General features: G+C 36.1%; 2 protein-coding genes across 2 annotated transcripts in view; one reads left to right on the forward strand and one right to left on the reverse strand.

Moving 5' to 3' along the window:
* LOC123528900 (uncharacterized) overlaps positions 1 to 17,058 on the forward strand; it is a 31,713-nt gene extending 14,655 nt beyond the window's left edge. Inside the window, exons 2-20 of the mRNA XM_045308970.2 lie at positions 787 to 965; positions 1,266 to 1,723; positions 2,091 to 2,231; positions 2,825 to 2,914; positions 3,385 to 3,495; positions 3,782 to 3,880; positions 4,170 to 4,271; positions 4,537 to 4,625; positions 4,924 to 5,251; positions 5,779 to 5,964; positions 6,649 to 6,759; positions 6,966 to 7,102; positions 8,203 to 9,077; positions 10,082 to 10,227; positions 10,395 to 10,522; positions 11,251 to 11,330; positions 11,461 to 11,618; positions 12,042 to 12,166; positions 15,267 to 17,058. Of these exons, the coding sequence (XP_045164905.2) occupies positions 1,700 to 1,723; positions 2,091 to 2,231; positions 2,825 to 2,914; positions 3,385 to 3,495; positions 3,782 to 3,880; positions 4,170 to 4,271; positions 4,537 to 4,625; positions 4,924 to 5,251; positions 5,779 to 5,964; positions 6,649 to 6,759; positions 6,966 to 7,102; positions 8,203 to 9,077; positions 10,082 to 10,227; positions 10,395 to 10,522; positions 11,251 to 11,330; positions 11,461 to 11,618; positions 12,042 to 12,166; positions 15,267 to 15,342 (3,006 nt within the window). The 5' untranslated portion in view covers positions 787 to 965; positions 1,266 to 1,699 and the 3' untranslated portion in view covers positions 15,343 to 17,058. The remainder of the gene's footprint in view (positions 1 to 786; positions 966 to 1,265; positions 1,724 to 2,090; positions 2,232 to 2,824; positions 2,915 to 3,384; positions 3,496 to 3,781; positions 3,881 to 4,169; positions 4,272 to 4,536; positions 4,626 to 4,923; positions 5,252 to 5,778; positions 5,965 to 6,648; positions 6,760 to 6,965; positions 7,103 to 8,202; positions 9,078 to 10,081; positions 10,228 to 10,394; positions 10,523 to 11,250; positions 11,331 to 11,460; positions 11,619 to 12,041; positions 12,167 to 15,266) is intronic.
* Positions 17,059 to 19,002: 1,944 nt separating this feature from the next.
* On the reverse strand, positions 19,003 to 22,571 carry LOC123529563 (cadherin-23-like). The gene is made up of 2 exons (XM_045309930.2): positions 22,505 to 22,571; positions 19,003 to 22,103 (listed from the first exon to the last, which is right to left on the reverse strand). The coding sequence occupies exons 1-2, from the start codon at positions 22,569 to 22,571 to the stop codon at positions 19,003 to 19,005; spliced, it is 3,168 nt and encodes a 1,055-aa protein (XP_045165865.2).
* Positions 22,572 to 22,815: the final 244 nt, after the last annotated feature.

The following is a 22,815-nucleotide window of genomic DNA, read 5'->3' on the forward strand; positions in this document are numbered from 1 at the left end:
TTAAAAACATGCAATTCATTGTTTCATTTATATTTTAAGTAATTTTAATAATCAGTATTAGTCATTTGACGCCTCTTTAATCATGTTATCTCTTCTAATATCTTGCAACAATAGGAAGATCTACAAAATTGTGACGTCACACCGCAAACCCCTTTGTTTCAAAAACAATATATTAGGTCAAGTCGAAAAATGATCATTTGTTGCACAGTGTCGAGCATTTTTGTAAATCTCTGTTACAAATTAAGACGTTTAAAATTTATATTATAAAATAAATATTTTCCATTTAGTGTAAACTTAAAAGAAAGACTTGGTCTTCGGCAAAAGATTTTCTGATAGTCACATATCAATATGATTATTTACATTATCAAATTTAAATCTAAGTGTTTAATTGTACTGTGGATAGTTTTTGAAAAGGCAAGTAGTGCTTTAATTATTATTTTGTTTTATTCTTTGTGTAAATGTGTTTAGTTGGAATACAATTACAGACACCCGAGTAGAAATACACTATGGAAGAACTTTATAAATTTCAGTTTAGAACTTAATACACAATGTATGCGCTGTTTGACTTTATGTTAAAATAGTGTTAGAATTTAACAAAGTAAATATCGCTGCAAGGATATAATAATCTGATTTTTAACATTGTTGCTTGCGTAATAAGCATCTGAAGAATAAAAATATAATAAGTAAATTAACGCTAAAACTTGTTATGTAATTATAACATATTTCAACTAATTTGCATGTCAAAATTAAATATGCAATACGTTATTAATCTTCCCAAATGATTAGATCTAAAGAAAGAAAGAACTGGATTAAACCATTTCCGTACGCACCAGGCGCCGGGTACCTTTCAGTTCTAATTGAAAACTGGAAAATCCAAGATTTGTATCGGAGAGACCAGCTGATAGCCAACAGTAGAATAAATTGTGAAGAGGAAATTATAAAACACAGACCCAAGTTTGGTTACGGTAAGATCTAGAATTATTATTTCAGACTTAAATCATTAGGGAATGAAATTACCTTACGCTATGTATTGTTCACAGCTTCTAATCGTCCATCAGTATGTGGACATTTAGTTACATTACATGGAGGTGTCTTTTCGCGCTGTATGCTTTTTTCTTAATGATAACTCTCGTCATTACAGAAGAAAATATGTCTTAAACACAAACTTTGTTATATTAAAATTTAGTAGGGAATAGTTTTGACTTCCAATGGTTTCAAACAGCGGGGCCTGTCGATTACCTGAGATGCATTTTAATAAATTCCAGGATCACGCTTTAATTCTGCAAGATCTGGAGAACACACACGGCCGCATTCTGTAGCTGAACATAGATCACGTCCGCATTCCCGGCGTTCCCGGTCTACACCAACCTCCTACGATAATAAAACTTACCGACGGAGTGCACGGTCGACACCAACCTGTTACGATAAAAAAACTAACCGACGAAGTACACTATCAACACCCACCCATTTTGATCATAAAACCAACCGACGGAGTTCACCATCTTATCACCATCTCGATACTGGCGTTGGCGATACAGTGCTCGAGCCGTTGCCGAGATCAGTGTCGGTAGACCAGTGGACTGTCGATCGGCTGGTGATAGATGGTACATTAGATGAGATTTTCAACCAGAGGAAACTGAACCTGAAACGGTGCGAACCTTTATGGTTCACAAACTCCGACAGCCATTCAACAAGTGAAATGCTTTCTCCGCCAGAATTACCGGTAAACAAATATTCTCATTATTAATAATGTAAAGCCATATCTTTCGATGAAAGGTTCTAATACTGATGCAGTTGGACTTATATTTTCTAAAATATAGAATAGACTTTTCAATATCTGTTTTCACATCCAAAATTTATTAATTAACCTTTAGCTTGCTGGCGGCAAGTGATTCTGCCTTTGTGACCAGTGCAGACCAAGATCAGCCTGCACGTCCGTGCGGGCTAATCTTGGTCTGCACTGTTCGCTATTCAGTCAGTAAATTTTCTGTGAACACACCTTCGAATAACAAATGATACTGCCCAAATTGAATAATAAACCAGTCCATTTTAGAAATTTAGCAGGGTAAAGGTTAAAATATTTATTACAGGGAGGTGGTATGCGGCGTGAAACAACCAGTTTTGGAGTATACTCAAACCTTGCTGCACACAGTCGTCGGGAACTGACTAAGGTTGAAGAAACACGTCGTGTTGAACCATTACCTGTTGTTACATCGGGTCTACAATATAAGGTAGAATTACTTTTGTTATATTTTGTTTTTGCTATATTTTGGTCATTTCCTTATGTCTACCATAAAATTGAGATTGCTCTTGTATATACGTGTATATGCATTTTATAAAGCACAAAATATGATTAAATATATTCTTTAATGCTCTTCTGCTTTTCTTCAATGTCATACTTTTGAGAGAAGACCCTATAGTAGGTATTCAGCTAGCTTGTTTACTAGACTACAAATCCATACCTCACATTTATCTTCATCTTTGTCTTCTAGAGCGACATAGTGGCATCGACATATTTTATTTTGTTACATTCTCGCCACTTCAGCACTTCCCGTTTCGGTTTTTATGTCTTTCTGCCGTTTGTGTAAATTTCATCCGACATTAATTCAAATTGCGACGAGCACTAGCCATTTCAGTATCAATATAGTTAAGACGTGTTACACTCGTAGTCTTAAAAGTTCATCAAAAACGAACCTGAACTATGTTTGATGATACAGGTATTATTAGGTATTATAATTTCCCGTAGCGGGGTATGAATGTGAGACAACTTTAATTCAAACTATAGATATTTTTATTTAAAATCTTGTCAATGTTTGAATAACAGCTTATTCAAGCGATTAAGAAGTCGGACATTGAAGAAGTACAGCAAATTTTCAGCAGCTACCCTGACTTAAAATTACAGTTCGTAGATGAAGTAAGTATTGTCGTTTTAAATTACTTTAGAATGTGCATGTGTATGTGGTTAGCAAACTCAGAAGTCTTTACTAAATTCTACTACACGATAAGACAATGATTCACGAACATCTAGAAACAATATATTCTTACTAGGAAAAGTATATAGTCCTGGAATACGAAAACTTTCGTTTCATAGATTTGCTCCGATTCTAGTAAGATAAAGTGTTTTACATAGACGAGACTTAGTTCAGACATCATTCTCTTATCACCAGCGATCCGTATATGGAACCTTTCTGTAAAAATATAGAATTATTTGCTAGATATATTCTCACATTAGATACTGGGTTAAATTCTATCCCTGTATTTTGCTAGACAATTGTTTGATTTAAAATTAATCCAAAGTGAGGCCAGACTGAAATAATGTACCTTTTATCTAAAAATTTGAGTCATCGTCATTTGAGACATCAGTATGCAGATTTATGTTTACAGAATGATCGTACAGTCCTGCACCATTGTTTTGATATGCAGAAGCGAAGAGTAAATTATGACATCCTGAAAATTTTACTGGACAGGAATCCTTCCATAATAAACTACTGCAAGGTAAGTAGATGATACACTTTGATGGAATCAAAAACCAAATTGAGAATTGTTGAACTGACAACAAAAACATGTCTTAAATTGGAGATCTAATTTTTGTGTTCTACAGGTTCTACAGGCTAGTTTCAATGTCGCATTTTGGTATTGATGTTTGAAAATGTACAATAATGCCGAGTATATCATATTCTTAATAAAAGATCTGGTATCTACTTTGTAACCAGAAGACTGGAGACATACATATGTAAAATTTGTTGTTTGAGGTATTCATTTTTCTGTACTTGTATTTTAGAACGAGGCGCCAGTGTTACACAATGCGGTCAGACTTGGACACGCTCTTTCTGTTCATCTTCTCGTAAAGCATGGCGCTGACGTCAATATTCAGTACAAGGCATGTCCTCATTTTGTGTTACTTACAATTTAATTACTCAGTTGACTGGGAAAAATATTAATTGTACTGGTAAAAATCATCCAACAAAAATGTTGTAGTTTTTAGCAGCAACAAGCGGTGGTATGTTTTTCAATTATTTATAAGTAGAGTGTCAGTGTATATTAAATGACTAGTATTCAATGTATTAGGCAATTATTTCAGGGTTTTTATGAAATGGCTTTTTATTATATTTTTCAAACTGACCAAACCTAAGCAAGAGAATTTGTTTTATAGTATATTTTCATTGCAGCGTACATTCCGCACGGCACTGCACGAGGCGGTTGTAAACGGACGCAAGGTTTCTGCAGAGATTTTACTTTCCAATGGCGCCAACACTACTGTTATAGAAAAGGTTTTATTAGAAGAATATCATCGTGTATTCCACCTACTGTATCATGCATTCACATTACTCGTATATATCCATTTTCCGAAATACACTATCGTGTCTCACCAGATGCACAAGCTGTATCATACATTCTTACTTAGTATACTAGTGTTTACTCTAAGGGTAACCCCAGATTAAAGCTAAAGACAATGCGTAGTCCAAAATTATAAATGAAACTGTTTGAAATGGTAACGTAAACATCTTTACTTGCAAAGAGTGCTTTGTATTTCAGGATGGTCGTCTTGCATGTGATCTGTGCAAGGAAAATACATTTCAGCGAGAAGACTTTGATGCTATTGAGGAATGTGTTGCAAATAAACGGTAATAATGCAAAATTCTACCTTAACTGGGTCACTTTTTCTAAAAGTGCGCCGAATGAAGACATCCGTAAAATCACTCTACTAATGTTACATTTACTGTTTTACAATACTTTTTATAAGACATTTCAAATTCGATAGAGATGAAAATATTTTAGGTTTTGAAGAAATACCTTGATGTCTTTGTTACGTTTAATGTTAGTATACTGACCTATATTTCAGTGAAGTTAAAACACTGACTATGAGTTAAATGGAATAATTAATACATATAGTAAAATCTTCATGTGATCACTTTATTCCAGACTAGAAATACATGAAGTGTCGGAGACAACTTCAGGACAGTTCAACAATGTGGGGGTTTCAGCACAGCTTTCTTCAGCAAATAGTGACATGGTAATGCTAGTCAAACGCCAGAGTCTGGAGACGAGCAAAGTCAATTTCTCACTGCTTGAAGAGGAAGATATAGCCAGTGATGTGTTCACATGTCGCGTGCTTCAGAATCCAGAGGGCGCTTCAGCACGGTTTTCTCTGCCTCTGTTTGACAAGTCATTTTCTTCCAGAGAAGAGATCATTGTGAAAACTGGATCCGGACAAGAAATAACACCAAGTGAAATGCAAACTGGAAAACATGTAAGGACTGCCTGTCCTGTATACAATCGTTCCCGACGCTTGATATATTAATTACACGTTTCGAAAGAAGAAATAGCTTTCCTCATATCAAAGTTTTCTTTTCTAAATACTCTGTGTAAAATATAAGAGCTAGCATAAAATTCCTCAGATTAAAATCATTTCTTGTCATCTTAACCCTTAGCCTGCTGGCGGCAGATGATTCTGCCTTTGCGACCAGTGCAGACCAAGATCAGCCTGCACATCCGTGCAGTCTGATCATGGTCTGCACTGCTCGCTATTCAGTCAGTAAATTTTCAGTGAAAACCGCTTTGAATAATAAATGGTACTGTCCAAATTGAAAGATGGACCAGTCCATTATAGAAATATAGCAAGGTAAGGGTTAATGTCGTGTACAAATTCAGATCCCATTTATTTTCGTTTTTACTTGTGTATTCATTTGAGTCCATGTCCTTTATCTAGACATGTAGCAAAACAACTGTTCATTTTATGATTTATGTTCGTCAACCTCAGATTAATTGTAATTTCAGGGACTAGTTGTTGTTTTTGACACAGCTCTTAAAGAGTGTGACACGTTTGTCTGTGTATGTCGACCAAAGGTAGAAAACTGGCAAGTGGGCAAGGGACAAACTGTCCTAGGGTCTGTTATAGACAACCAAGTTAGAATACACATCAACAAAAACTCTTTCAACACTAAAACATCACTTAGTCTTCAGGTTTGCTTTTACGTATATAGAATAAACGTTGATTTATACGAGGTGGGGATTCAAAACATCCAATATATAGTTCTAAAATGTATATTTTCCTGACGTTTGTACACGTAGCAGGTCAAAGTATTCTAGGAATGAACCGTATTTATTCAAGAACATGGAAATAATTGATTCGTCATCTCCATGGCAACGCTACTCCTGCTGACACATCCTAATGTCATTACATTGTATAACGTTGCCTTAAACATGTTAATCATATTGTTTATGGCTATTGTTCTAGGTGGAGTTAAGATCAAAGAGAACATAACGCATAACACTGAGGGACTAGAGCGAAACTATTCCAAATGACATATTTTCAAAAGGTCTTTTTTGCATGAAATGATACATATTTAATGTGCACATGTATTATAAAAATCACATGTTCATATATGATCATTATATTATAAGGTACATATTGCATAACTGTGCTTTAGTCCCGAGTGAAAACTTGATACAATTTTAGAGCGAAGGACATGTGGAGTCCGTTCAATGATTATGGATAACAGAGTTCAGGTTTAGCCGGTGCTAGTGGGCGTGTGGGGTGTTGCACATTTCATTACCTCTCATAAACAGACTCAATCAAACCAAGTCTGATAGTATTTTGCTTGGTTTCTCAATGGTATATAAGTGTTTCCTGTTTCTTTATTTAAGGTAATCGAATTGCCAGAGGATGTTGATATCAAAGAAGATACCATTCTTGCCAGCACCCCGTTCTACAAAATAAATGCCGATCAAAAGGTAGAAAAGGATATCACGATAGAGGTATTACTTACATGCTGATCACATAAAAGTACGAAGACACAGAGACACATCCTTTTCCTGCATACACGATTAGGTAGTTTACTGTTTAAGACGGCAACATATGTTGCATAATATTGTCTGAACGAGCCTGGCAATAAGAGTTTCTTTATTACCTCCTCTGTATTTTTAGAAATAATGAGATTTCCATCTGTATTTTTTTCATTCAGCTTCCAAAGCCTACATGTTACGATGTTGATGGTCAGTGTATTGTTTTGGCGAAATCTGGACCTCAATGGGGGATAGTTGATATGCAAGCAGATGAGAAACGCAATACTGTCAGTTTCACAGAACATCAACTTCCGGTGTACGGTGTTTTGTTACATTATACATATACTTTAAGTTGAAATAATGATAACCAGTAGTGTAGTTTTATCTATTTAGAAATTATTATATATGTACAGTATGAAGTATGACTCTCAACCCCACCCCGCGCATACAATATATTTTTACATGAAAACTGACTGTTTTTATGCAAAGCATTGGTTTAGCTCTTGGCAGTCTTCGGACGAGATGCGGTTGGTTATTAGATTTCAGAAATCATATATTATATGGAATATCAAAGTGACTAAATTCTCTCTTGCAACTTAACATTAACATCGTGTCACCTTAATTCCAGAAGCGTATAACTTCATTTCTTTTCGTTTTGAGAAAAACGCGTTTAAAGATCTGACTGCAACATAAAATGGGTGAGTTAGACGTTTGTGGCACAGCGATTTACCCTCTTCATGTTAGAGTTACACGCATATAAGTTAGTGTATGTTGTAGAGCATTTGGAGACGAATCCAATGATACCAAATACACCAACCACACACTCCATTTTGTCAAAGACGAACTTATACGCTTCTTGAATTAAGTGACGAAAATTTTGTCATGATATTATATGACAAAGAACAGTTTACGATTTAGTGAACGTACAAACCCCTTTTCGGTTCACTCTTTTTTAATTATAGAATGTTTTCAGTATTATATTTTCATGTCAATTCATTCCCATTTAAAATTTTGTACAGAAACCACTCGCTTGGTCACAAACCATGATATATACACATTATACTATACATTGTTAATGAAATGGAGTATATTTCATTCATATTGAATTTATTAAACCGACGAGCATTTTATCATTTTCATTCAATAAATTCAATGTAGAAAGACACAAAAATAACATTTTTATCACATGTTAGCTTTTTGTTGAAACGTCGCATTTGTTGTTTTTTCCCTTTCTTTACCTATTGTAGACATAATTATTCAACTCAATCAACGTCAAAATGTTATTTTATTAATGTATTAAATGAACCAAAATTATGCGTCTCCCAAGACGTCAGGCATGTGAAAAAGAATATCTATTATACATAATTTGGTACAAAATGTACATTTGCAAACAAATATATCTTCTTCCAATTTCAGTATTTCCACGGTTGCAGTTATAAAGCCAGAAAGCTCGGCTGAAACACTTGCTCACGAGATCAACGAAACATTGAAACTAGTTTCAAACATAAAGTACCGTGTTTGTTTCCTCTGCCTTACCAAGAGAGTTGAAAACGCAAGAAAATTTACAGTAGTCGTTGAATGCTGTGAGGTAAAAGTTTTAGATGCAAGGCGTCGCTACTGGAAAGGTCAAGGTTACAAAGAGCAACAAGAGAAAGATCTTCTGGCCCAGATTGGAGTACAATCGAAACAAGCTTTTAAACTTGTGTTTTATGACAGCGCAATCTTACGGAAAGATCCACGCTTTGTTGATCTTGAATTTCATAGAAAACGTGACAACATTGTAAGGTTTACTGTGGAACTTAAAGGAAAGACAATTCAGTTCATAAATGGAAGACTTTACGTGTACGCAGCGCAAGCAGGCAGTGACAATAAAGCAGAAGTTGTTGGGAAAGAGCCCCTTGCGTCAGTGGATATAAATTTAGTGTTAAATCAAATTGAGATAGGAATCAGTAGCTCTGACAGTGGTAGTGATATAAGAAGTGATAGCACAAGAAGTGTTAAAAGTCTGAATGTTTCCTCTCAGTCAGATGATCGACCCATCTCACGTGCCGCGGAAAGACGTCACAGTGCACGCGCATCCGGGGCCAGACCGGGTTCGCGATCTGGCAGTAGAGATGCACAGATGAAACAGTCTGAACCAGACTCCCAAATAGACGCGCTGAAGAAAGTACAAGCAAGTCTTGCGCGTGCGATGAAAAACATTGATCCTGTGCCTGAAGAGGAAATCCCGCCTGTAGAGACAACAGAAAAGGAAACTGAAATGCCATCGCCGGAGAATGACACCAGTGACGGTAAATCAGACACATCTTTTTTAATAAGAAATAAGGCACTGTCTCAATCGGGAATCGATCCGACTTCAATTCATCCAATAACATTTGAAAAGAACTGTCTAATGATGTAGACGCTTATTAGGCACAAGGAAAAAGCGTATTCTTCCAAAAAAATCCGAAGTCAGACACTCTGTGCACGTGCCGGAAGGAAACATTTTTTAATTCTATATTCTAACACGACCAGCAAATAACCTATATACATGTAGAGCAAAATCTATCTCGGGTTATTCTGCAATATACCACTCGCGTGCAATGACGTCAGCGGATCCAGGTGCGTAGTACGGTCGTAAAAAGTAATTACCACTTTTTCTAACATTTTTGATACTAGTATGTCGTGTTAGAACCGAAATAATAAGTTCCCAAGTGTGATTTATCGTAGAATAACCCGAGTTTTTCGTTCTTATGCGAAACAATATATCACTCAGGCCTACGGCCTTCGTGATATATTCTTACGCATAAGAACTCAAAACTCGGGTTATTCTACGATAAACCACGTTTGGGAACTTATTATTTCTTAAATATATAGATCTATCTCATTCGGTATATCGCATGTTACCGTAATAGGATCGATCGCGACGAAAATCGGTAGGATCAATTCCCTATTATCAACTACATCGTTAGAAACACATTTTCATACTAACATAACACTGTTGCAGTCCCGGCTAAGTTGCCATCTAGATCCTTGAATTTTCGGACAAAACTGGTGTGATGTCCTTACATGCACATCCTATATAACAGGCTATGAAACTTTACCAAATTGCTAGTCTGCCTCAAAGTTTGTTATAGATATTTGGGCGGCGAAATTTCAAAATACTGACAAGAATTATAGACGGTGTGTAACCTATTGTCTATTTCATAGAATTTGAGTTATGATAAGTAAGAGTAGCACCAACATCTTGTACTGATGTATGGTAGGTCCATAATAAAAGCAAGGTACAGAATATGAACTATTGTGTATATTTCAGAGTTCCTTGGTGATATTTTACTGGATACATTAATTGAAGAATTGAGTGACGACTGGTATAAAATATATGTTTTGTCTGGAATGGCATTCTCGGAAATTGAAGAAGCTATACTGCAGACCAAGCAGACAACACTAGTCAAGAAACAGGTACATTCAACATACACATTATTTTGAAACTTCTGATATCGGTATATTTCGCGTGTCAAATATATTCATTGCTTTTGAGAATCTACAAATATTAACGACTTAACGATTATGACTGTGTATGCTAACATTTCCATATTAAATGGTTTTCTTATTTTATCTGTAAAAAGCTTTTTCGGAGGTGGCGGAATCTGCATCAGAACAGGGAAGATATCGGCCTGCCATTTTTACTGGGGGCATTGTACAAGGGAGGATGTAGGAATATTGCGACCACAGTTCAAATCAAGCTCAAAACCTGGTAAGTTACATCAGCGGCACCAGAATGAGATGAGCAAGGTCGAACTCTGTGTTAATACTGAGAATGGGCAATTGAATGGGCTGGCATTTTTCTCTTTCATGACCATGGTCTGTACTATACATAGGGGTAGGGTATGGCATGTATACAATGCCAAACATACATATTTTCGGTCTGATCCTGTGCCAGTGAGTAGCTTTCTTCAGTTGGACATGAAATATATTTCTATTTTAATAACACAGAGATTAAAGAATGAAAAGTAAATACATTCACTATTCAGTCTTGTATTTTTTCTACAATTTTCGAGGTAAGTTTCATAATTCATTTGAAAAGAAGGATTTGCTGTGGTTATTAGTTTGCTTATTTGTTATGTTGGGTTTTAAGTCACAGTGACAAGATTTAGATCACATGGCGACTTTCCAGATCACTCGTGCCTCCCTGGGTATCATTTAAGGCACAGGCTGGCTTCTTGGCAGAACAACCGATCTGAATGGTCAGCTGGGTTTCAGTAGTCGAGCATTAGACACTTTACCCCTGTCTCCACAATCCCATAATTAAACGCGATTAATGACTAGAAACCTGATAAAGGTGAATCTGAAATAATCTGTTCTTTCTAACTTATATAACTCTTCTCAGATTAGAAATGATTTGTATCACTAAAAGTGACAATAATGTCAGCTGCTTGACGAAGTAATTAGTGCTTATCGTTGGTGCTTCTGCTTTTACTTCAGGTATAGTAAATCCGTTGAGAGTGATTTTCAGAAGTGGGTTGCTAAAGCTTACAGCGATTCTGATCTCTTCGTGCCATCAGGTGAGTTGTCTCTCGTTGTACAATATTAATGTATTCGTATTGTATTAGATATTTCCGTAATTCTATTTTTTTCATTTCGATATTTCGTTGTGTTATTCACTGATACAATTACCGATACCTATATTTAAAGATTATCCAAAACCAATGAGCGATTCATACCTCGTGTTGATGTCAGATGAACTTCCGCCAACACGTGATCTTGCGCGCGCATTGCATATAACAGATACAGCATCGGATGACATCTTGGAAAACCCAGATTATCTTCTAGATGGTATAAAAGTAATGAAGGTACATAATTCAAAACTTATATCTTACGTTCGTTTCTGTTGCGTAAACTTAGCATTGTTCTGTGTCTGGGCACATAATTTGTAAACGAAACTTTTTTGTTGAAAATCGTTAATTCACTTTACTTGCTCCTGTTTGATTTTATGCCCGATCGCAATATGAGCCGCGCCATGAAAAAAGCAACATAGTGCGTTTGCAACCAGCATGGATCCAGACCAGCCTGCGCATCCGCGCAGTCTGGTCAGGATCCATGCTGTTCGCTTTCAAAGCCTATTGCAATTAGAGAAACAGTTAGAGAACAGTATGGATCCTGACCAGACTGCATGGATGCGCAGGCTGGTCTGGATCCATGCTGGTCGCAAACGCAATATGTTGGTTTTCTCATGGCGCGGCTCATATGATGTTGTGATTTTATTTATTTTGAAGCTGCTGACACTGTTCCGTGATCGGACACCACGTAGCATTGATGCCCTTGAGAAGCTTATTGCCTGCATAGGAGATCTTGGATTTGACAAACTCAGAAACTATGCAATAAAGTGCTCAAAAGCTTGGTAAGATAATATGAAATAATTTTAAAATAAAATTTTTAGATACCAGTGAATACTTTGTAATGTCCTTAACGCATTGTTAGATGTCACTTACCATAAAAATTGTATTCAATATATTGTCAGATGTCATATACTTTTAAATAATTTGTTCAATGCATTGTCAGATGCCAGACACAGTAAAATAATGCTTAGAAAGAATTGATAATTGCCATAGAATATTTTGCTCAAATTTTGATAGACCTAATACAACTTCAAGATAAGATGAAATAGTATGCTAAAAAGCTTGATAAGACAACACAGATAATGTACTCATTAAGACAGCATGAAATAATGTGTTTAGTAAAACAGCATGAAACAATGTGTTCAGTAAGACAGCATTAAATAATGTGTTCAGTAACACAGCATGAAATAATGTGTTCAGTAACACAGCATGAAATAATGTGATCTGAAAGACTGTATGAAATATTGTGTTTAGTATGACAGCATGAAATAACATGTTCTGTAAGACAGCATGAAGTTATATTATGTATTTAGTAAGACAACAGGAAATAATGTGTTTAGTAAAACAGCATGAAACAATGTGTTCATTAAGACAGCATGAAATAATGGGTTTAGTAAGACAGCATGAAATAATGTGTTTAATAAGTCAGCATGAAATAATGCGTTTAGTAAGACAGCAGGAAATAATGTGTTTAGTAAAACAACATGAAACAATGTGTTCAGTAAGACAGCATGAAATAATATGTTTAGTAAGACAGCATGAAATAATGTGATCAACAACATAAAATAATGTGATCAGTAACACAGCATTATGATAATATGTTTAGTAAGACAGCATGAAATAATGTGTTCAGAAAGACAGCATGAAATAATATGTTCAGTAACACAGCATGAAATAATGTGTTCAGTAAGACAACATGAAGTAATGTGTTCAGTAAGACAGCATGAAATAATGTGCTTAGTAAGACAGCATGAAATAATGTGTTTAGTAAGACAGCATGAAATAATGTGATCACTTAGACAATATGAAATAATGTGATCAGTAAAACAGCATGACATACTGTACTTAATAAAGGTAAGCATAAAATCATGTGATCAGTAAGACAGCTTGAAATAATATGTTTAGAAAGACAGCATGAAATAATGTGTTTAGTAAGACAGCATGAAATAATATGTTCAGTAAGACAGCATGAAATAATGTGTTCAGTAAGACAACATGAAGTAATGTGTTCAGTGAGACAGCATGAAGTAATGTGTTTAGTAAGACAGCATGAAATGATGTGTTTAGTAAGACAGCATGAAATAATATGTTCAGTAAGACAGCATGAAATAATTTGTTTAGTAAGACAGCATGAAATAATATGTTCAGTAAGACAGCATGAAATAATGTGTTTAGTAAGACAGCATGTTGTAATGTGTTTAGTAAGACAACATTGGTGAGGTAAGCATGAAATAATGTGCTCATCTCAAGAGCTTTGTAACAACATGAAATAATTGTGTCCAAAAGCTTGGTAAGGTAAGCATGAAATAATGTGCTCAAAGACTTGGTAAGGTAAGCATGAAATAATGTGCTCAAAGGCTTGGTAAGGTAAGCATCAAAGGCTTGGTAAGGTAAGCATGAAATAATGTGCTCAAAGGCTTGGTAAGGTAAGCATGAAATAATGTGCTCAAAGGCTTGGTAAGGTAAGCATGAAATAATGTGCTCAAAGGCTTGGTAAGAAAAGCATGAAATAATGTGCTCAAAGGCTTGGTAAGGTAAGCATGAAATAATGTGCTCAAAGACTTGGTAAGGTAAGCGTGAAATAATGTGCTCAAAGGCTTGGTAAGGTAAGCATGAAATAATGTGCTCAAAGGCTTGGCAAGGTAAGCATGAAACAATGTGCTCAAAGGCATGAAATAATGTTCTCTAAACCGCAGTTAGCGCTATGGCGAACGATTGACAGCTATAGAGAAAAGGATGCAAGATATTCAGTTAATATTATTTTATCTTGATATAGTCAAATACAGTATGTCATTGTACTTATATGGATGTGTGATGACTCATCAAGTATAAGGATTTTACGTGATTTAGCAAAGTTGAAGACTAATTGTGATGAGGTATAAATAGCCTGACGACAATACAAAAATCTTCTAAGTCTTGTTCCTTATGTCTGACTATAGGGAAGGGCCGTCCCCCTTGTGGTCCAACCCGTTTGCTTTTGATATCAATTTTATTAATGCATGTGTTTATTCTTTCTTTTGTTTGTTTGCTGATTTATTTGCATGTATTGTATAACTTTGTATTGCCGTATTTCTTAAGCAATAAAATATGAGGTAGGCTATTCCATATACATGAACCCACAACATCCCGCACTTGCTGGAGACGGGCGCTATGCCAGTAGGAAAATTATTTTAGACATCATTATAGCTTTATAAGAAACACGTCCCAGTGAAAATATCACACAGTTTAGTTAAAAAATGAATCATCAGATGGTGTGTCATAATCTTTATTCATATAACTAGTGAATATATAACAAACTATATGTATTATTAAATACTTTTATGTAAAGGAATAAAACGAAATGTTTTCAAATGAGACAGTAAGTATTTTGTTTGTCTAACACCGTATTTCAACTTAATGTAGCTCTCGGCTTTGCATTTAGTTTTTTTAGAAAGTCTTGATGTATGGAAGTTCAAATGAGCATAAATCTCGTAAAATAAAGTTTTTTTTTATATTGTAAAAAATATTATTATTGACACCCTTACAAGAAATTACTTTTGAAATCTAGAGGTTACAGAGAGACACTCTCAGACAGGTTTGCAACAATTCGTATAACGTTGAGTAAGATAAGTTTTACAACAACTCATTTAGGTGTTCCAGACTGAAAAAACCCACACTGCTGCTATAATTAAAGTATCTTTCCGCATGACTGCCAATATCAGCTCGTCTTTGTTGAATCCCCGCCCGCAAGCATCCGCTTAAATGATTCTTTCCACAACCTTTAAATGCTTGGACTGGTCACGTATATTCGGGCCAGTTCCAACCTTAATTTTGGCGACTGTCATGTTATTCCTCAGACTTAACATATTTCCTTCATTTCTTCTTATCAACTTTATATTTCAGGTTAAAACGCACAGCGACTAGAAAAGACGACCCATTCCGTTACCAAGTTGATGCTTTGCTGAGCAAATTTCAATAAAGTCGCCTTTATCGCCAGTTAGGCGAACTGCTGTTTCGGTCCGTTATAGATTTTATTAACGGACTTTTGAATGTTATCCGAAATTTCTTTTGTTGCTGTTCGACCATCGTCATTCATCATATGCAGTTAATATTTGTTGAAAGTGGAACAGTAACAGCGCTGGCATGCTGTTCATTTTGACATTTTCTTGCCAAACAGATTTTTTCTGTTTCTTTTTTGTTTGCTGTGTTGATAGTATTTGAGCCGCGCCATGAGAAAACCAACACAGTGGCTTTGCGACCATCATGGATCCAGACCAGTCTGCGCATCCGCACAGTCTGGTCAGGATCCATGCTGTTCGCTTTCAAAGCCTATTGAAATTAGAGAAACTGCTGGCAAACAGCATGGATCCTGACCAGACTGCGCGGATGCGCATGTTGGTTTTCTCATGGCGCGGCTCATTTGTATATTTGTAATATATGTATTTATATATGTTTCTGTTTGATATTTCGAAATTTGTTCAAGGGAGAATTTCTTTATCTTGAATGAAGCTATCCTTTGCAGAAAAAAAATATTTGTATTTGAGAATAACTTTGATGCATCACGTTTTGCTTCTGAACGCTGGCAAATGTGGAGAAAAATGCCAAAGAGACTTGAGTAACCACATACAATGGGACTTTGATTAAACAGACTTCTATATTTAGTATACAGCTTTGAAAAAAAACTGTTCTTCTGTTAATGAAAAGTTATTATAACTATAAAGGCGCATATGTTAAAACGTCCTTATTTTGAACCTCATAGCCAGCGTGAAGTTAGTAGAATTAGAGTAGTAACAGTAGCATTATTGCTAAAACATTATAAAAGTGATGGCAGTAGTACTGCTGTTGATGCTGTAAGTTATAACAGTAACAGCTGTAGTACCGCTATTAATGATGTGAGTTATAACAATAACAGCAGGAGTACTGCTATTGATGTTGATGTTGATGTTGTGAGTTATAACAATTAATGCTGTGAGTTATAACAGTAACAGCAGTAGTACTGCTGTTGATGCTGTAGTTATAACAGTAACAGCAGTAGTACTGCTGTTGATGCTGTGAGTTATAACAGTAACAGCAGTAGTACTGCTGTTGATGCTGTGAGTTATAACAGTAACAGCAGTTGTACTGCTGTTGATGCTGTGAGTTATAACAGTAACAGCAGTAGTACTGCTGTTGATGCTGTAACTTATAACAGTAACAGCAGTAGTACTGCTGTTTATGCTGTGAGTTATAACAGTAACAGCAGTTGTACTGCTACTGATGCTGAAAGTTATAACAGTAACAGCAGTAGCACTGCTATTAATGCTGTAAGTTATAACAGTAATAACAGTAATACCCGAGTAAAGATTTGGTCTACCTGAGACATTTCACCAGCTCTTTTTTAACTTCCTTCGCGAATCGTGTATTTAACCGCGACGATAGAAGAAGAAAAATAGTCACACGGACGGAAACATAATTTGGACTTACTTCAGTTCTCGACGCACCTGGACAGAACAAAAAAAATGAGTTCATAAATGTGATGAATCGAAGTGTTAACTTGACAAAAGAGAACATGTTTCACGAGATCAGAGACATCGCCATATACATGTAATGTAGAAAATTTTGTAGACCACAATGTTGTCTCCACACATATTTCTTCTGGTTTCTTGTTAGAAACCTGGAAGAGCTTTGTAAGTAAGAATAAAAAAGTAAGATTTTACCCAGTATAATCTAATTATCGCTAAAAATTCCTAATTTACTTCATTCCATGATGACAATTTACCACTTGTACCTACAAAACCTAGAGAGAGAGCCCTGGAGTGGAAGGTATGAAAATGACGTTTTAATTATTAACAAAGTGTAATTGGTGTCTGCAATGTGCTTATTTCATACAGTTGTAAGTCCATGTGTTCCTGTATAAATGCTTGAGCTTGCAAATGCAGTGTTCGAGAAGCTTCACATCAAAATGTCTGAGGTTCTATGCCTGCTGAAGACGCTGAGGGGTGTATTTTAGTAAGACACTTTGTCACTTCTGTCTCGATTGGCCCAGCTGGAAAAGGGTACCAGCCATTTGCTTGGGGTAGAAGTATAGAGCCAACAGTATTTATAAAACCTGTCAATGAATATGAGGAATGTATGCGCAGAGAACTCGCTCTATTGACTTGCTGAACTGACCTTGGCACAAACCAGCAACCCATGTTCGTAAGTCAGACATGGTCCTTGTACCGACGTAGCTGCTGCCACGCTCATTGTCTCGTGAATCTTATTTATATTATACCAGATTTATCTAGCGCCCTTTTCATGATAAACACGTTCAGATGCGCTTTATATAGAGCAAGGACAGCCAATCAGGGCACCAAATTCATCCTCTACTAGAACAGACACAAAGCGATCTGACCAGAAGGACAGAGTGAGACAAAGTCCCCAGTCACCCTGGCGTCGGCGTCACACCTTGGTTAAAGTTTTGTATGCAAATATGTATAGCTATCATTTAAAAGGCATATAACTTTGAAAAAGTCCCAGAACTCTGACATGTATTTTGGCCAAATGATGCCCCTTTTGGACTTAGAAAATCCTGGTTCAAGTTTTGCATGCAAGTACATATAGCTTTTATTTAAAGGCATGTAGCTTTGAAACTTTTTCTAGGTCAATAATCAACCTCACAGGATCAAGTCCCATAACTCTGACATGTATTTTTGCCTAACCATGCCCCCTTTGGGACTGGTTAAAGTTTTGCATGCGAGTTACTATCTCCAAAACTAATGCAGATATTGAATTGAAACTTCACAGGTGTCATCAGGGTTATAAAACTAGATGATAGCTAGAGAACGTGGACTGTAGCTTGCACTTCCACTACCGTCTATGAACAGGCTCGATCAAACCGAGCCTGCAACATTTTCGTTTATGTCGTGTTGGGCGACCTGTGGTTTTCCAACTTTTTTATCTTATCCAATACATTGGTAAATATAATGTAAGAGTGTTGAATTTTGTCACTGTCAATAGAGCAAAGACATAACACTACCCGTGTATTTTGTGTTAACCTGATTATCGCTCATTCTTACCATGAATCATATATACATATATACATGCATGAATAATTAATTTCACTGCACCCTTGGCTGTCAGTAAGATAAATACAGAGTCGGAACACAGGAAAAAAGACGATGTACCTTAATTTATTCTTCTATACGTGTGGGCGAAGATACAATTTGATTCCTATAAAATTTTGCAGGAATAAAAAAAATGCCGATTCTCACACCCACGGATGACTTTGGTAGGTACAATGATGATTTTATGTTTATTAGTCTTAATGAGGAAAAGCCTTTAGTCGTCAAGTAAATACAATTGGATAGTTCTATTTTGTATAAAAAAAACCTTATACATGTATTTTTTTCATAACTTGTATATATACAACACAAGAAAACAAAACATGAAGCTATCTGACGGAAATGTGGAGTCGACTTTTATTAATGTAATGTGATTTACCTATATCTTTAGCGCTCTTAGTTTTAAATCATCGCTTAAAGAAGCCACCTGATTGATTAAAAGAAACAAAGATTTTAAATGATTTGTCAAACACAAAATTGATATTGATTCATACCGCATCGTCAACTCACATTTCCTATTGTGCAAAACAAGTCCTGTCTGAAATCGATAATCTCAGTCAAAAATTTAAGCTGGCTTTCCGTTTGCCGCTGTAATCTTTATCTTCTTTAGATTGTAATTTTGACCAGTATTTAGAGTCATTAGTATGCGATTTGCCAAATGATTTTTTAAAGTCTGATATAGCCCATGGTTTCCAAGGTGTCGGTGCGTGACCGTTTGCTGTTGTATATATATCCGACAACGATACACCAGATTGGACAGACGGGAGATCAACAGAAGACATTTTAGAAACAGTAGAATGCTTTCTAACTGATACTTCCGGAGAAATAACTTTATGTACTGAAGAAGCTGGTTGCATGGTAACTGAATCCATGGATCCATTCGAGAGTTTAAACACAACTGGTCGCTCGGTATTGTCATCTGGACTTTGTTCCTGAATAGAAGCAATCATTGATCTCTTTGTGGTTGAAGTTTCCGACAGTGGTGACCTTGACATTGACTTTCTTGGATATTTCTCGTACTCTGTTGTCCTAGGTGAAACAGGAGCATGGTCTACAGGTGTAACCGATATAATACCAGATTTGCGGGAATTAGCCCGGATTAAATTGTTCAGTATGAACCCTCTCATAATGCTGTCTTCTCTGCTTATTGGGCTTTTCATTCTAGGCTGTATTTCAATTCTACATTGAACAGAACGTCCACACAGATACAGAAGTAAACCGAAAAGTACTACCAACAAATATATTACAGTTACAACCCAAGCTGTATTCTCTGGAAGGTCGAAAAAGGTCAACGGCCTAGCAACCAAAGATGACACAACCGTATTGTAATCCCCATCAAGAACAACCACTGTTACTGGAGCGCTGTCCTTCATTCCGTTGCTATCTTCAACTTTCATCGTAAATTTAAACATCGTTCCTACATCAACATACGAGAGATCTCTCGTAAGATGGATGGTTCCGTTGTCGTCTGTAACAAAGTCTTCGGTTTCTTCTTCGATGTAATAAAACAATTTACTGTTCACTGGCGTCGTATCCATGTCTGTTGCAAATGAATAGCCAATAATAGAAAACACTGGAAGGTCTCTGGTTGCTATAAATAGATAACTAGTCCGTAGGAAATCCGGGGCATTATCGTCTGCGTCGGTAATGATGAAGCGCACTGTGGCATTTGATATTTGTCCTACACTATCGGTGGCTGTGACGATACAAAATATGGTGTGTTCAGGAACGCCGAGTCTGTCCACATCTAATTCATACGATTGCTCAATGTCGGCGCTATGTTCGTTAATTTGAAAGAGATCTGTGTCTTCTCCACAGTGAAGGCCGTACACTATAACGTCTCCTTTATCATTGTCTTTTGCTTTAATTCTATTTTTTACAATCGTCTTACCTGGTTCGTTTTCAGATGTGAAAATTGTGTAATTTGAATACTGAAATACAGGTGGTTCATTCACATCTATAACTGATACTTTAAGATTTCCCTCATATTTGTCTTGACCATCAAAAACACTTGGATAAAGTTTTATGTTTTTCGACTTTAAGCCTTCGTAATCAAACGGAACGAGTGCATGTATAACTCCTGTTACGTTATCAATTGAAAACAGAGGGATCATATTGGTTGGTTTAGCACGTAAAGAAAACGTCAAGTTATCGTTAACGTCTTGGTCCACTGCTTGCACTTGAAAAATTGACGTCCCCGGTGGTGAGTTTTCAGGCAAGGTCACAGTTGCTCTGTTTGGTAAATTGTAAATAATTGGCGGCCGGTTTAGTCCTGTAATATTAACAGTAAGTACCTCGGGTCCGGCCACGTTAAAATGGTCTTCAATCGTAATTTCGATGTAGAAAATGTTGGAAATTGCCGAACGTAGATCATCAGTAACCATTACACTTCCACCTTGTGTGATGTCAAAGGGACAAGGTTCTGGGTCGCAAGTGACATTGTAGAAAACCGGATTATTTTCTTCGTCTTGATACAATATATGAAAAATAAGTCCACCAATAATACCTTTGTCAGCATGTACTGACACAGTAGCTGGCAAATTCATAAATGTTGGAGCTTTGTTCGGTTCGACATTAACGAAAAAGCTATTGGTATCTGAATCTTTCCCTGCCGCACATTTTATTGTCAGTTCGTAAGAATCGTCTTTTGAATAGCTTAAATGAGCAGTTGCCTTTAGAATTACTACTGGTGCAGAACCATTTGTATTCCGAACGAGAAAATATTTACGTCCAGCAGGAGGTTCAACACCTCTCAAGCTACATGCAGTAGGCCCCGTATGTACCACTTCAATTTCTGTAAGCAAAAGTTCTTGATTATGTGCGTCCTCCCGTACAGAAACTGCCGAAGGAAGGTTTAATATGGCTGGTAATTTTGTTGTTACTTCAATCTTCAATACTTTACTGTCTGTATTTCCACACTGGTCTTTAACAGAGAAACTTAAAGAGTATTTTTGTTTTGGAGGTGTATGCTTAATGTAAACCGAGTTCTTCGACTGGTTATATGCAAAGTATTCCGAAAAATCATCCAGAAACGCAGCAAAGTATCTTGGTACTTCCGTTCCCGCTATTCCATCAAATCCTAATTGGTATATTTCTGTATTTGGCGCCAAATCGCTTACAATTGTTATGCTACTTGGCAGATTCTTAAATTTGGGTTGTAAACCTTTAGAAACTTTTGCAGAGAAAGCGTAACTTCTTGGGTCTGATGCCGTCACAGCTGACAAGTCAACAGACTCCTCAACATTAACAGGTTTCTTGATAGATTTTATTAGAACACCGGCGGCTTTAGTGTCCTTCCTGTAGCTGATCATTGGCTCGTCCTCGTTATACCAGCCTATTAAGTCACCTTCTTTCACTGCAATTTGCTTGACGTCTTCAACAGGAACTTTAATTAAATTATTCTCTTCCTTTTTATGGTAGGTAGCCAGGTTTTCGCCGATTAAGGTGTATTCACCTGTCCCTAGTCCGCGCCAAACTTGAAATCTGATGGTTCCTGGGTTCTTTATGTACGCGTTCCACTCGGAGATTGCTCCGCAACAGGGCACTACATAATCGTCGTGTCGAACTATAACCATCTGACCAGATTTGGAATCAACTTTGACATTCAACTGCTGGGGTTTACTTGAACCAATATTTGCATCCTTTTTGCATGGATCACCTTTAAAGCAAATAAATACGTAATAAAATCAGATTCGTAAAGGAAATAATTTCATATCCGATAAATAATCTTATATTAATTATAAGTTAACCTTTACACCGATGCATTACATTCTTGACTCCGATTGGTTTAAACAAAGAATTAATAGATCCATTATTTGCATATTTAGTAGTTCTTTTGGTGTTAATGATTTAAAGAAGATTGGCTCGTAATTATGAATAATAAGGTTATGTATATAACGATTTTTTCTTAGAAATTCCACATGTAATATGTGTTCTTTTAGTCTACATATGCTTCCGATATTTATCTAACTTTTTAATATTGTAGTAGATATTTTAACTAGCTGAATACATTTCTATTTGAAATGATTTTTTTTTGTTGCATACACATGTTACACTTACCTTCAGATAGGAAATTCTGTAACATTAATACAATTGTACACAGAACTACTTTCCTTCTCAGTTCCATTTTTTTCAACTGAAATTGGTATGTTAGATAAGTACAATAGTGTACGAGCTGAATCACTATTGTTAACAGCAACATGCAACCCTTGTACAAAAATGTTGATATTGACTCTTTTAATGCCCTTTTATTACTCACTTAACGTACCTTTTCTTTCTAACCTTTAACCATATACGGTATTTATCGATGAATTGAAATTCTTTAAATAGCATGTAATTATTTGTAGGCGTGAATGAAAAACATTATTGTA

The sequence above is a fragment of the Mercenaria mercenaria genome, chromosome 13, assembly GCF_021730395.1.
Source record: "Mercenaria mercenaria strain notata chromosome 13, MADL_Memer_1, whole genome shotgun sequence".
Taxonomy (NCBI): domain Eukaryota; kingdom Metazoa; phylum Mollusca; class Bivalvia; order Venerida; family Veneridae; genus Mercenaria; species Mercenaria mercenaria.